Source organism: Procambarus clarkii, chromosome 31, assembly GCF_040958095.1.
Source record: "Procambarus clarkii isolate CNS0578487 chromosome 31, FALCON_Pclarkii_2.0, whole genome shotgun sequence".
In the NCBI taxonomy this organism is placed as follows: domain Eukaryota; kingdom Metazoa; phylum Arthropoda; class Malacostraca; order Decapoda; family Cambaridae; genus Procambarus; species Procambarus clarkii.
The window spans coordinates 16,413,371-16,428,104 of NC_091180.1; the positions used below are offsets into that span (position 1 = coordinate 16,413,371).

At 45.7% G+C, this 14,734-nt stretch overlaps 1 protein-coding gene across 4 annotated transcripts in view; it reads left to right on the forward strand.

Annotated features, from left to right (window-relative positions):
- The window catches only part of LOC123758628 (uncharacterized), a 37,237-nt gene that overhangs the window by 10,160 nt on the left and 12,343 nt on the right, over positions 1-14,734 (forward strand). Inside the window, exons 1-3 of one of the 4 annotated variants that reach the window (XM_069334398.1) lie at positions 354-1,230; positions 8,334-8,715; positions 12,733-12,943. In XM_069334398.1, the coding sequence (XP_069190499.1) occupies positions 8,396-8,715; positions 12,733-12,943 (531 nt within the window). In that variant the 5' untranslated portion in view covers positions 354-1,230; positions 8,334-8,395. Of the gene's footprint in view, positions 1-353; positions 1,231-8,333; positions 8,716-11,047; positions 12,096-12,160; positions 12,311-12,732; positions 12,944-14,734 lie in introns of those variants that run through there. The other 3 variants (XM_069334397.1, XM_069334400.1, XM_069334399.1) reach the window with 3 other exon arrangements.

Genomic DNA, 14,734 nt, shown 5'->3' on the forward strand with positions numbered 1-14,734 from the left:
GTGGTGTATGTGAGATGAGGTGGTGTATGTGAGATGAGGTGGTGTATGCGAGATGAGGTGATGTATGTGTGGTGAGATGAGGTGGTGTATGTGAGGTAATATTAGTTAGGCTCGGCATGTGATAAAGACTGGTGGTAGTGTTGACATATAAGTGTATGAACACTGCAGGTGTGTTTGGCCTGCTCAGGTGTTCTCAGTATTACACCTTGTTCTCCTGTTATGAAAGCCTCGCATTTTCTCTCTCTAACAACACTGAATTGGCAAAATAATCGATATTTGCTGATGCATGAAATATCTAAGAGGAGGCAGCTAGTAGTGTAGAGGGTATCACCCCGCATTATGGAGTAAGAGGACCTAGGTTCGAATCCTGGGCCATGCTGGACGCTTGGGCACCATTCTTTAAATCCATTCGCACCTGGGCGCCGAGCAGTACTTGCAAACCTGACCGTAAAGCACTAGATGGTGCTGAATAACCTAGCCGGTTCCAGTACTTGGCTCAGAGGCCAGTAAATCTCAACCAAGCTCACTACCTGACGGCGACAGGTAGTGACTGAGGGACTTCCTGTCATATGTACATTAAAAGCTAAGTACTCACAGGTAAAGTGTTATGACTCCATGTAGCCTGGGTGGAATGAGTCTACCCAGTGAGAGTTACTCTGCTTTCTGGACCTGAGATTAAGAGATTAGAGAAAGAAAATATATAATAAACGTCAGTGAATAATTTAAAAACACGAGCAGAGGATGAGCGTCTGGAAATATGTGACACGAAATGAGATGTCGATTCTTTGGTGACGTGACACTAGCAGGACGTCGTGACCTCACTTGAGTCACAGCAGGCGTCAGAGGTGGTCGTACTTCGTTGATCTCCTGGGAGGAGGAAGAATATAGTTCTCTGTATTAGCGCTGGAGTGAAGGCTGCGTGTTTGCAAGTGTGAGGAAGCTGTTGGGGACATGGTACACCATTTCTTTGTGATTTGCGTATATTAGAAGCGACCTGGAAGTGAGTGTTGGTGGCGCCTTTGTGGAACTCTAATTGTGTTGGTTCTTCAAGAGGAAGGAAGCAAGCAGGCGTTCCTGTTATGGAGCCTGCCGGGCGACGCCGTGTACTCAAGTCAGGACTTGAAGAAGCCTTGTGAAGCAGGCCTATAGCGATTTATGTGGGCGGCCTGTGTGAGCGCCATTGTTGAGGACCGGGGGGGCCTGAGTGTCCCTACGCCATAGATCCCTGCGGTGAGCCTGTTTAATCATTTGTTAGACTAGCTACCAGTGTTTGATGGCGTGCCCAGCGATCACAGTGAACATGTGTATGTATAGGGTAGTAATTTTATTGGGCCATTGAGCTCAAATAGGAAATTTAAGTTGAGAGGACATGCTGGAGAGAGTTTTTTTTTAGTTAGTTTAGTTCATTTATTATGCACCCCATACCCATCTTGTGGGCGGTAGTGGAAAGGGTTACAGAGACACATAATGGGCTCAGGGACTTAACCCCACAATTCATTTAGCTAAGCAAGTTACAATTTTGATGAACTAGTTACAAAATTCAGTATAAGTCGTCACATCAACAATGGGTTCGAGATCGACCTCAAGTACAGTTTTTAAGTTAAGCAACTGACATATGTGGAGAGCTAATGTCACAATTGATATGTTTGTCCTGCACACCGCCCCCCATCCAGTAAGCAGCGGTGGATAGGTTACAATCACTCAGTTACTACCTACAGTTAGCAAACTGGGGATATTTGGCTAACATTTCTGGTAGCAGATCATTTTGAATGAAATATTTACACATCGTTGGAACATTGGTTATAGAATTGTCTCTAAATTCACGAGTCTTTTCGCACTCCATCACATAGTGACGGAGGGTGTGCGAATAATTTTGTTGACACAGTTTACATTTGGTCATTTCTACATCAGCAAATAATGAGAATTCCCAGAGATACTTGTAACCGAGTCTAAGCCGAGCAGTAGTAACACCTAGAAGTCTGCTGATTTTGTTTGATACACCATAGATCAGGGGATCTATTCCACGGCACTCAATGGAAGTGAAGGAGTGACAGAGGGGCGGCGGCCCCCAGCAGCGCAGCGGGCTTGTCTGGGAAGAATTTAATGGAGGAACTTCGAAATTGGAGAAGTTAATGGAGGAACTTTGAGGCTGGAGAAGAGGAAGTGTATGGTGAACTCTAAGGTAGAGCAGAACTCCATAGTAAGGAGTTGACTTCAAGCAGTGTACGGGAGCTACACGTTTCCTTGTGGAAGCAGTGAAGAAGCGTAGCTGATGTTGGAGTAGAACTTCTTTGTGCAGCAGATTGAGAGAGCTGCAGAAGTGCCATTCCTGTTATCTTGGAGGACCTTGATATATACATCGGCGGTGAGCCTTTAGGAGCACAACAGAGGTTCATTGTGGACACATGATTGTATAAGGGGAGTTCTTGAATGCTTATTGTCATGTAAGACGCAGTGTAAGGTGAGAGATTGATTTCTTCTTATGTTGGGGAGATACGTTTGTAGATGTTTCAGGTATGTCAGCCCCAAGCTGAGTTTCATATACTTTTAGGGTTGAGGATACAGTGTTGTTTGACAGGATTTGAGCCCCAAGCAGTGAGGGAGTAGTAAGTGGTGAGCCAAGAGTTGTACAGTCACTTGATATGGACAGTTGGTGAAGCCAGGATATGATATTGGAATGCTACCGGGATGTAGCAGTTCAGAGTGTTGTATAGTCATATTGCTTATTCTATGTTTTTATTATATAGATTTATATATATAATAAATGTTGTATATGTTAGCTGGCTTTTGCTCTGGTCCTGGTGGGGATTCCCAGAAAGTGAGTGAGAGAGAGAGAGAGGGGGGGGGGGGGGGGTCACGGCTGCATATAAGGTGACAGTACACTCTAATTCACATAAAGGGGGATTTTTGAGGTCATTCCAAACAAGGAGAGAGTGGGGAGCCACGGTGGCTTAAGTAGGGTGTGTACTCAAGAAAACGAGGCCAGTTTTGGAGCTGCACCTCTAAAAAGATGATGCTGAACCCCCTCTCAAAGATCAAGAGGCGTGCAGGGTGATCTAGGTAAATTCCAAGCACTCCAGTGTCCATTGCTGGTCGACCAACGGTGGCCGGAGTGTAGCTGCCGAGGTCGGCTTCTTCTGTCAGGGAGTGGTTGGGCACGTTGTCCGCCTGTACGCCAGTAAAAGTCTGCTGCAACACCCAGATCACCTTTTTGAGGTTTAAATCCCCAACCACCTCCTTACCCTCCCTGGGGGAGGGTAAGCTGCCCCAGGGTGAGGTTGGGGGGGAGGGTAAGCTGCCCCAGGGTGAGGTGGGGGGAGGGTAAGGTGTCCCAGGGTGAGGTGTGGAGGAGGGTAAGCTGCCCCAGGGTGAGGTGTGAGTGAGGGTAAGCTGCCCCAGGGTGAGGTGTGAGAGAGGGTAAGCTGCCCCAGGGTGAGGTGTGAGGGAGGGTAAGCTGCCCCAGGGTGAGGTGTGGGGGAGGGTAAGCTGTCCCAGGGTGAGGTGGGGGGGGAGGGTAAGGTGTCCCAGGGTGAGGTGTGAGGGAGGGTAAGCTGCCCCAGGGTGAGGTGTGGGGGAGGTAAGCTGTCCCAGGGTGAGGTTGGGGGGGAGGGTAAGCTGCCCCAGGGTGAGGTGTGAGGGAGGGTAAGCTGCCCCAGGGTGAGGTGTGAGAGAGGGTAAGCTGTCCCAGGGTGAGGTGTGAGGGAGGGTAAGCTGCACCAGGGTGAGGTGTGAGTGAGGGTAAGCTGCCCCAGGGTGAGGTGTGAGAGAGGGTAAGCTGCCCCAGGGTGAGGTGTGAGGGAGGGTAAGCTGCCCCAGGGTGAGGTGTGGGGGAGGGTAAGCTGCCCCAGGGTGAGGTGTGAGGGAGGGTAAGCTGCCCCAGGGTGAGGTGTGAGGGAGGGTAAGCTGCACCAGGGTGAGGTGTGAGGGAGGGTAAGCTGCCCCAGGGTGAGGTGTGGGGGAGGGTAAGCTGCCCCAGGGTGAGGTGTGGGGGAGGGTAAGCTGCCCCAGGGTGAGGTGTGGGGGAGGGTAAGCTGCCCCAGGGTGAGGTGTGAGTGGAGGGTAAGCTGCCCCAGGGTGAGGTGTGGGGGAGGGTAAGCTGCCCCAGGGTGAGGTGTGAGTGGAGGGTAAGCTGCCTCAGGGTGAGGGTAGCGTGCACAATAAAGTTAGCAATTTAAAACATAAACTCACTCCACACATTTTCTTGTGTCAGTTACATTTACAAAACCCTGTTCTTAAATGCAAATCTGCTCTGAAACTCTCCATGGACAGATGTAATAGGACCCATTATCACCACACCAGAAATAAATATCTCTTTGATATCCTCAGAGTCAAACTTAATCTGTGTAAACACTCTATGCAAATGAAAAGACCCAGTCTAGCAAGAAGAGAGCAGGAAGTCTGCTGGATCAAGAAGGGCGCCAGTTAAGTCTCGATAAGTTCAGCAACTTGACAGTCTCTTACCAGGGCCCCTGGACAACTTGACAGTCTCTTACCAGGGCCCCTGGAGAACTTGACAGTCTCTTACCAGGGCCCCTGGACAACTTGACACTCTTACCAGGGCCCCTGGACAACTTGACAGTCTCTTACCAGGGCCCCTGGACAACTTGACAGTCTCTTACCAGGGCCCCTGGAGAACTTGACAGTCACTTACCAGGGCCCCTGGAGAACTTGACAGTCACTTACCAGGGCCCCTGGAGAACTTGACAGTCACTTACCAGGGCCCCTGGAGAACTTGACAGTCACTTACCAGGGCCCCTGGAGAACTTGACAGTCACTTACCAGGGCCCCTGGACAACTTGACAGTCACTTACCAGGGCCCCTGGACAACTTGACAGTCTCTTACCAGGGCCCCTGGACGTGTTGGGCTGCCCACCGCCTGGCAGGTGTGGGGTCATGGGTAGTGGTGTAGGGAAGAGTGGACGTGTTGGGCTGCCCACCGCCTGGCAGGTGTGGGGTCATGGGTAGTGGTGTAGGGAAGAGTGGACGTGTTGGGCTGCCCACCGCCTGGCAGGTGTGGGGTCATGGGTAGTGGTGTAGGGAAGAGTGGACGTGTTGGGCTGCCCACCGCCTGGCAGGTGTGGGGTCATGGGTAGTGGTGTAGGGAAGAGTGGACGTGGTGGGCTGCCCACCGCCTGGCAGGTGTGGGGTCATGGGTAGTGGTGTAGGGAAGAGTGGACGTGGTGGGCTGCCCACCGCCTGGCAGGTGTGGGGTCATGGGTAGTGCTGTAGGGAAGAGTGGGCGTGGTGGGCTGCCCACCGCCTGGCAGGTGTGGGGTCATGGGTAGTGGTGTAGGGAAGAGTGGGCGTGGTGGGCTGCACTAAGAGTAGTGAGCTGATCACTCTGAGAGTTGATGGTAACACTCGTGTTTGGTGACGAAGGATGTCAACATTCAACACTTTAGTTGTTCCTACTGCTTATATGCTCTCCTCTCCCCTCTCTCTCTCTCTCTCTCTCTTACCTCACTCACCCCTCTCTCCTCTCGCCCACTTTCTCCCCTCACTCTCATATTGTTCCTGCACTCATACTTCCCCTCACTCTCACATCGTTCCTTAACTCAGTGTTCCCTCATTCTCCCCTCACTCTCACACACACTATTCCTCCTCTATTCCAAACGCCTCTTTACTATCGCCTCCATTTCACACTGTCGCATCTGTAAACTATTAGGTGTTGCGTGAGAAAAAGTTGTGTGAAAAAGTTAAAATTACATGTTAAGCAAATATTTTGACGATAACAACATTATTCGTCAAAATACAAAATAGTTCCGTGTGAACCATAGCTGCAGCGATGTCCAATACCGTCCAAAGTTTTTAGTATGAGGAAATAATTAGATATACCCAGCATCCAAGTTAGAATGTTTGAACGCAATCTTATAATAATTGTTAATTTTGTTAGAGGACAGGTACTAGTGTATGTTAGGCTTATATGGAGGCACCCCCCCCCTCACTCCAAGGTCAAACTACTGACCATCCCCCTGGGTGCACCCCTCCCTCCCCAACAAGCTGATTGCCTCCTGGGTACTTACTGCTAGGTGAACAGGCGCATTAGGGGATAGAAAACGCGCCCAGCTATTTGTGTCCCACACGGGATTCGAACCCGGAATTCTCGATTATGAGTAGAGAACGAGCCCGTTTTTACGATCGTACTAAAGCTTGTGCGTGGTAAAGATATTGTATCAGGTGAACTTTGCGAGCACACAGGCAGCTGTGCTAGTGACTCTGGATGAATTCAAGGAACACGACTCATATTAAAATGTTTGTGTTGGACGAGGTGTGTAAAGATGACAAGTGTAGCACTTCCTGTCACCCTGGCAGCTAGTACGTTGTGACATGACACTAACGCTACTCACACAACCCTCATACTCTGCTTGCTCCTAAATTAACTAGGCTTCAACAAATACACAGTTCACAACGTGAAAGCAGGATCACACACACACACCATATACTGTGATGCACCTCTTCTCGCTACAGTGAGGGGCGGGAAGTGCTATCATTGTTGATCAACTCGACCACATGACAAGTGACAGGAATAAGTCAGTAACTGGTCATCCAGCCACCTTGCAAGTTGAACTGTTGAATATTGGAAACCCTGCCATAGATAGCTTAATTATCTTGAACTCCCTCTCGTTACTAACGTTAAATAGCTTACAATCAATTTGCAATGTGTTATCTCTGAAGCCAGGCAGTTTCGTTATCGATAGTGAAGGATCATTCAGTATTAAATGGTAATGTCTGCTCAATGTTGGAGGCCAGGCAGGGAAGAGGGGAGAGAAAGGGTGGAGAGAGAGGGAGTGGTGGGGGGGAGGGGTGTAGGGTGTGAGAAGTGTAGAGAGGGGGGAGGATAAAGGAGAGATGGGAGAGGAAATGAAGGGGGCGGAAAAAGGGGAGTGAAGGAAAAGAGTGCGGATGGGAAGGGAGGAAGAAGGAAGAGAAAGGGGGAATGTGGGTAAGGGAGATACAGACGGGGGGTAGCCAGCAGTGCTAGAAGGGGCACCGTTGCTACCCCTTCTAGCACATATAGATGGAAATGTCTAGCTGTTCAAAGTTGGAGGCAAGATGAGGAAGAAGGGGAGGCTGGAAGAGAGGGAAATAGAAAAGAGAAATGAGGAGAGGGGGGGGACGTTTGAAGAGAGAAGAAGAAAGAGAAGGGGGGGGGGAGACGAAGCGAGGGTGACAAGAGAGGGGTGAAGTAAGTAATTATCAAAAGAAGGCACCAAACCGGGAAGGCTATGTAGCACCATCAAATGTGCAGAATAATCAGAGGGCGCTAAATATCACCAAGGATGCCAATACGAGAACAAAAACGCATAAGGCGAACGATATCAAAAGTATCCGAGTCACCAAGAATTCTATTGAGGTACAGGTGACCGAGAGAGGGGTGAAGAGGACACCCCCATGTATACTCTACAACCTGCCGTGTTGATACCCACAGACAGCCATGGCAAATACTTGCCGTGATCTAAGTATGTCATTCATGTGAAATTGTTAACCTTTAATTGACACAAACACAATTTTAACTATATTATTATTTAATTAGATAACATTAATGTACGTATGTTAATTAATACCTAAATACTTTGTGTAATATAATTTTCTCTTTATGCATAAAGCAGCACTTAATTGCTGACATCATGACTAACTCTTCCAAGTAAAATAATAATATTAATAATATTTTATTTACAACAAGTAATTATCAAAAGAAGGCACCAAGGCGGGAAGGTTATGTAGCATTATTTACAAGAAGGTACAATGGGTCGGTGAGATTACATTACTTATATTTTTACATTCTTGCAAAGCCATTACTTACTTACTCGGGCAGAACGGACAAAATATAGACGTCGAACTTGCCATCGACGGAAATGCTTCTCATGGATGATAATACGGTACAGTAACTATGTATGGCAGAACCCAACATCCAGTGGAGTGTTCTTGCTCATTGTATCTAATGTAATATTCTCTTGGGGTTGAATCGTGCATAAAGGAATACAAGGCTACTTGCCTAAGATTGGCCATTGCGCAGGCAATGCAAACTTTCATGTTGAGAGCTCCCTGGAGAGTAGTACAATGTAAAGTGGGAACCGGATGGTTTTAATCCAATACCTAAATGAATCGTGATATTTCTCTCAATTGCAGTCAGAGCACAGTAGGCTCGGATACTGTGGGGAGGGGGAGGGATCATGCTAGAGGCATATAAGGGGGTCCTGCAAGATGCTGCGAGGACCACGCTAGATGCTATGGAAGTTCAATAAGATGCTGTGGGAGCCTGAAAGATACTGAGAGGATTCTGATAGATGCTGTAGAAAAAGTAGCCACTTAATTTTGCTGCATCTTTCCAGGTTTTGGCGGTGTGTCGAAGGGCGTGCTTGTCCTCATAACGCAACACAAGCATAACTACACGATGAAAGATGCTAAAGTTGTGTGCTCGCAAGTTCTGGTAGAGAAAGTCAGGGTGGGACAACTGGACAAGTACCAAATGAGAGATGAGACAGGCCGTGGGGGAGACAAGACACACCAGCGACCACTACCACCAGATGGAAAAGAAAACGAATCAGGAGGAGGAGGAAGAGTAGCATCAGCAGAAAAAGGAACAGAAGAGGGAGCAGGAGGAAGGGTAAGAGGAGGAACGGGAAGAAGAGGTGTAGAGAGAGAATGGAAGCCTCAACACGAGGCTGTTGCAGACCTCGTCGCTGGAGATCAACAAAATACCACACACCAGAGGTAAGCATTAATACGTCTATACATAACTTTTACTTATCCATATATATTTATGGAGAATGTGCTCCATCTCCTGGCTTCCGACTTTCAGGTATCGGAAGCCCTGTGCAATAACTCATTTTGGCTCATTTCGAAGAACGTCCTCTCGTTCACTTCTGGCTGGAGACACGACAATGAATTTAAGGAAAGTAGTAATGTTGAACCATTGCCCATATTATTTACATGATGTTGGATCTGATCAAAGTTAATGCTGTTACTCCAATGTCGTGCATTCTGCGTTGCTTCTTCGCGAATAAACAAGCCAAGACTCTTAATCTTATGCATGATGCGGCGAGTTCCATGCCGGTCCGTCTAACTATCCAAAGCTTCCAAGCATTGTGTAAGTAATGAGGAAATGATATATTTCTTCATTACTTACATAATGCTAGGAAGCTTTGGGTAGTTTTGAGTAGCTCTGGGTAATTAAACGGACTGATTCCATGCAGGTGCTGCACACGCTGCCACTGTCTACACTAGAGGGCTTCCATGTAGATCCTGCATACACTGCCACTGTCTACACTAGAGGGCTTCCATGTGTCCGAGATTACTTTAGTGTTGGACCACTACTGTGATCAGGAAGGCTAGGACAGGTGTACAAGCCACTCACAGTAGTTAATGCTGGACCACTACTGTGATCCGGAAGGCTAGGTCAGGTGTACAAGCCACTCACAGTAGTTATCAACAGATGCAAGGTAAAATGCTCAACATAACAGCAAAAGATCTTGAGAAGATCTGACAGGATATAGGTCATGTCTAAGCTCTATCTGTGATGGTGTAGGGAGATCACAGTAATCACTTCATCAAAAATATTTTATTTTGAGAGCTAATACGTGTATATGGCGGAGGATCCCTTTGTGGGATCGATTCGGCAAAGGTTTGCAATATGGGGGAGAAAAAATTTCCTGAAACACTATATGCTAAACATTTAATTTATTAAACATAAATTGCATTTACACATGGAAATGGGGATAATTGTCTTTACTTTACGAGTCTATCAAAGGCAGAACAATCCACAGTATCATCTTTTGATGACAATACTTAGGTGACATCAAGTAACCTAACCTTAACACTTCTAATACTGATTTATCTGATGGACATTAACCCTAGTGGCCTCGACGAGGACAGGAAGCTGTGGGTGAAAAAGCATCTCCTGTTCTCAGTCCTACAGTGTGGCTTGTTTTTTAGTTTAGTTCATTTATTATGCACCCCATACCCATCTTGTGAGCGGTAGTGGAAAGGGTTACAGAGGCACATAATGGGCTCGGGGACTGAACCCCACAATTCATTTAGCTAAGCAAGTTACAATCTTGATGATCTAGTTACAAAATTCAATATAAGTCGTCACATCAACAATGGGTTCGAGATCGACCTCAAGTACAGGTTCTAAATTAAGCAACTAACATATGTGGAGAGCTAGTGCCACAATTGATATGTTTGTCCTGCACACCGCCCCCCATCCAGTGGGCAGCGGTGGATGGGTTACAATCACTTAGTTACTACCTACAGTTAGCAAACTGGGGATATTTGGCTAAAATTTCTGGTAGTAGATCATTTTGAATGAAATATTTACACATCGTTGGTACATTGGTTATAGAATTGTCTCTAAATTCACGTATCTTTTCACACTCCATCACATAGTGACGGAGGGTGTGCGAATAATTTTGTTGACACAGTTTACATTTGGTCAGGTCTACATCGGCAGAACCTTGGATTGTCAATGAGCAATCTGAGAGCAGCAGTACACCGAGAACTTCAACAAGATCTTGTAGATCTGAGGCAAAGTGTGGCTTGTTGAGCTTGAAACCGTTGCTCCTTATTTGTGTTACATCTAACCTTCTGAAGAAAATATCCGGATCAACATCCTCTAACGTGTTCAGTATTTTAAACGTTTCAATGAGATCCACCCTGTCATGCCTGGTTTGCAGTGTTGTTAGCCCTGTGACCCTCAACCGTTCCTGATATGAGATGACTTAGCTCTAAAATGACTTTTGTTGCCCGGTGTTGCACCTTCTCCAGGGCAGCTATGTCCTTCTGGAAATGAGGTCTCCATGCTTGGATACAGTAATCCAATTGGGGTCGAACCAGAGATTTATGCAGTTGAACCATTACCTTATTTTCCTTATAGTCAAAAGTATGCTTGATTATCCCAAGAGTTTGGTTAACTTTTCTGACTGCTGCACCCACCTGTTGTGCAACTTTTAACGAGTGGTGGATTTTGACTCCAAGGTCATTTACTTCATCAATCTGCTGTAATATAATTCTATTAATTTGGTAGTCGGGGCATGGGTTGTTATGCCCCACATGCAGTGTCTTGCATATGTCAATGTTAAAAAGCACTTGGCAGTCTTCTGACCATTTGTGGAGTTCATGTAGATCTTTATCTCTCTTATAGCTTCGTAGATCTCTTTGTAAGGCTTCAATATCATCATCATTTCCCACTTTACCATAAATCTTTGTCATCTGCAAATTTGATGATGTGGTTTGTAATTTTCTCATCTATATCATTGACGTACTGTATATGACAAAAAGGGTAGGTCCCAAAATGGATCCTTGTGGCACTCCACTTATCACATTTCTCCATACAGATTCGTTTCCATTTAGCTCGACCCTTTGTTTTTTTTCCTTCAACCATTGTTTTATCCATTCTAATATTTTACCATTTATTCTATGGGCCTGTAATTTCCTTGCCAGTCTTTCATGTGGTACCTTATCAAAAGCTTTAGCAAAGTCCATGTATACTACATCCTCCGGAAGGCCTTTATTTGAGTAGCTGGTTACGGTTTCCAAAAATATGAGCAGGTTTGTAATGAAGGATTTGTTTTAACAAATCCATGTTGCCTAACAGTGGTGTTAGGCATCCACGGTTGCCTAACACCACTACCGTATGCAAAGGAACAATTTAAAGCTCAGAGTGATGCTCTCAAAATGATTTGCATGCACATAAAGATTGACATGTGTTGGAATATATATATACAGTATATATATACACCTCTCAAGGGTTCTTGCTAGAAATGGCCGCAACAGATATTAGACAAGAAACACCGCCTCAGCTCACCTGGATCGCACTTAGTGCCACGCAAATGTGAGTCAATAGCAAATGCAAAATAAATACAATTTACTTAAGAGTCACACCACACATTCATACGTGCTTCTTCTGATGCTGTTGATGAATGGTGAGTTGTCTCTACCAGGATGCATCTGGAGTGAGCAATAGTAGCTGTCAAGGGTGCCAGTGCTCAGGAGCTCAAGGAAGCACTCATCCTGTTTAGCTCACAGCTTCACCGAGAATGACCAATGGAGAGTTAAGGGCAAGCCAGCCAAGCTCATACCTCGCTTCACCCAAGGTAAAGCTTTCCCACAGAGCACCAATCTGAATGCAGTCTCAACCATACACCCACATCTGATTGAGTAAACTCTAGGTTTCAGTGAGGTGACAGGGAGAGAGTGGAAAGGGTTATCAAGACTGTTGGCTGAGCCAGGTCACACCTGCGACCCTGGCTGACTACCTGGTACTCGACAGGTGAACTTGGGCGGCGGGAACAAACCCATGATTATACAGGTGAATTGTATAAACTGCCATCTGCTAGTATAACCAGATGTCGTATATCACATTTTCTGAACCACTCTCTCACAACAGATGTGCTGCATACACTGCTACTGGCCACACTAGGTGCTCATGCAGGTGCTGACTACCACTGGCTACACTAGGGGCTGCCATGCCGGTGCTGCACACTGCCATTGGTCGCACTTGGGGACTTCCATGCATGTGCTGCACACACTGCTACTGGCCACACTAGGGAAGCATATACACAAACTGCCCTTCTACCTCTGTCCTTTATTATTTTCATTATTATAGCACAGAACTCCAGTAGGTTCATTAGACTTGATTTCTCATCCCTAAAGCCAGGTTGTTGATTTTTGTGCATGTGTATGGCACTGTATGAAGACAACGCTTCTCATACCCATTTTGACAACATGCAGGTACTGGTGTGAAGGCGGCGTGACCAGAGTGATAGTTACATCAGTGGAGGCATGTTGTGAATGGTGGGGCGGACAGGTGGGTCAACACACCACTTCAGCCATCCTTATCGCCCTCTGCCTCGTGGGTCTCGCCTCCCTCGGCCTCCTCAACCTCACCCTTGAGATGCGTCCCTACCGACTCTGGATACCTCAGGACAGCTACTTCACACAGGTAGGTGTAATGATATATACCCACTATAACATGCCATACTCAAAATAAAAAAGCATGACATTGATGCACATATTACACCATGTGTTGACATTTTGTTATTCATTTTATTCAAATTTATTTAAAACACTTTACAAATAACAATGGACCATATCTTCTTGAGGTTATCTTGAGATGATTTCGGGGCTTTTTAGTGTCCCCGCGGCCCGGTCCTCGACCAGGCCTCCACCCCCAGGAAGCAGCCCGTGACAGCTGACTAACTCCCAGGTACCTATTTACTGCTAGGTAACAGAGGCATTCAGGGTTAAAGAAACTTTGCCCATTTGTTTCTGCCTCGTGCGGGAATCGAACCCGCGCCACAGAATTACGAGTCCTGCGCGCTATCCACCAGGCTACGAGGCCCCCTGACCATAGAACAATGTAGTGGCTTATAGAGCCACTAGCACAACATTTCAGGTGAGCCTTAAAGCTAACAAAATACTTGGTGTGCACTGACAGTTTGTAGTGATCTCCAAGTTCCAAGAAGTACAGTTACATTTGTACAAAGTTACCTAGAGATACCTGGAGAGGGTTTTGGGAGTTCTACTCCTCGACCCCAGACAAGTTGGTGAAACTAGGGATTAAGGTTAATGTTTAATAATTTTATGTGATGTGGAGGTTTATATAAAGTAATTAATATATAACAAGGTAAATAAAACTAGCAAATGAGGTGTACATTGAAAATTTACAGATTTGAGAAACTCTTTAATATACCAAACAAGTTTGAGAATATTAATCCAGACCCATTCTTTAAAATGTCAGATGTAACATATACAATGGGCAATAGCTTCAACCTAAACAAGCCACAATGTAGGACAAAAGACACGAGATACTTTTCACCCGTAGGGTTTAAACTCATGGAACCGTCTACCCACTGAAGCCATAAATGTCAAAACATTACAACAGCTCAAAATCTAGTTGGAAAAAATCATAATGAAAAATGTTGGGACCTTTAACCTGCTACTGGCTTCCAGTTCTTGTCAAGGCCATCAGATAGATGATGGCCTTCTGGTAAATCAGGATGCAAATTGGCATTGATGGTAGGAGAAAGAAAGGCAATGATTATGTTACAAAAAACCACATAAGGCATTTAGATATATAAGTACAGTAGTTGTCAAAATAGCATTAAGCCAGTATGGCTATACAGTAGAGCACTGCCTCTTAATATTCAAAAGTTCCAAGATATCATTCAATATGCCAATATGAGAGCAGAAAGACATGATATGATTAATGTTAAATAAGGCAGATACTCAGAATCCTCTGTGAATCTAAGACATAATATATGTGGCATATTAGAGACATTTGGCATATAGAAACAGTGGGAAAGCAACATTTTTCTCATCTTGAAAAATTAAACATTCCACAAGATGAGTGACCATAAATGGAACAATGCAACTGAGAGTGAGGAAGTGCAGGTCTGTTCCACTAAATGACCGATATGTAACCGAGTCAAAGACATTTCCATTTCTATTTCAGTGTTTGACCACTGGAATATGTCACATTTGATAGTACATAATTTGTTAAATACTGTGTAGTAGTGCACAGTAGCCGACTATGTTTCCAACAGTTGCAGATCACATTGTAGGATGAACAGTTGCAGGTATGGTTGGCCAGGCACTCCTGTTCACCACTCAAAGCAGATAGTTATCACCAGTATTGTTAAGTATACAAACATTGCCATGTAATGGAGTCCTCTCTCTCTCTCTCTTGTTAATATTGGTGAAAGGATTTTGTCAGAGTGGCAATAATTGTTCA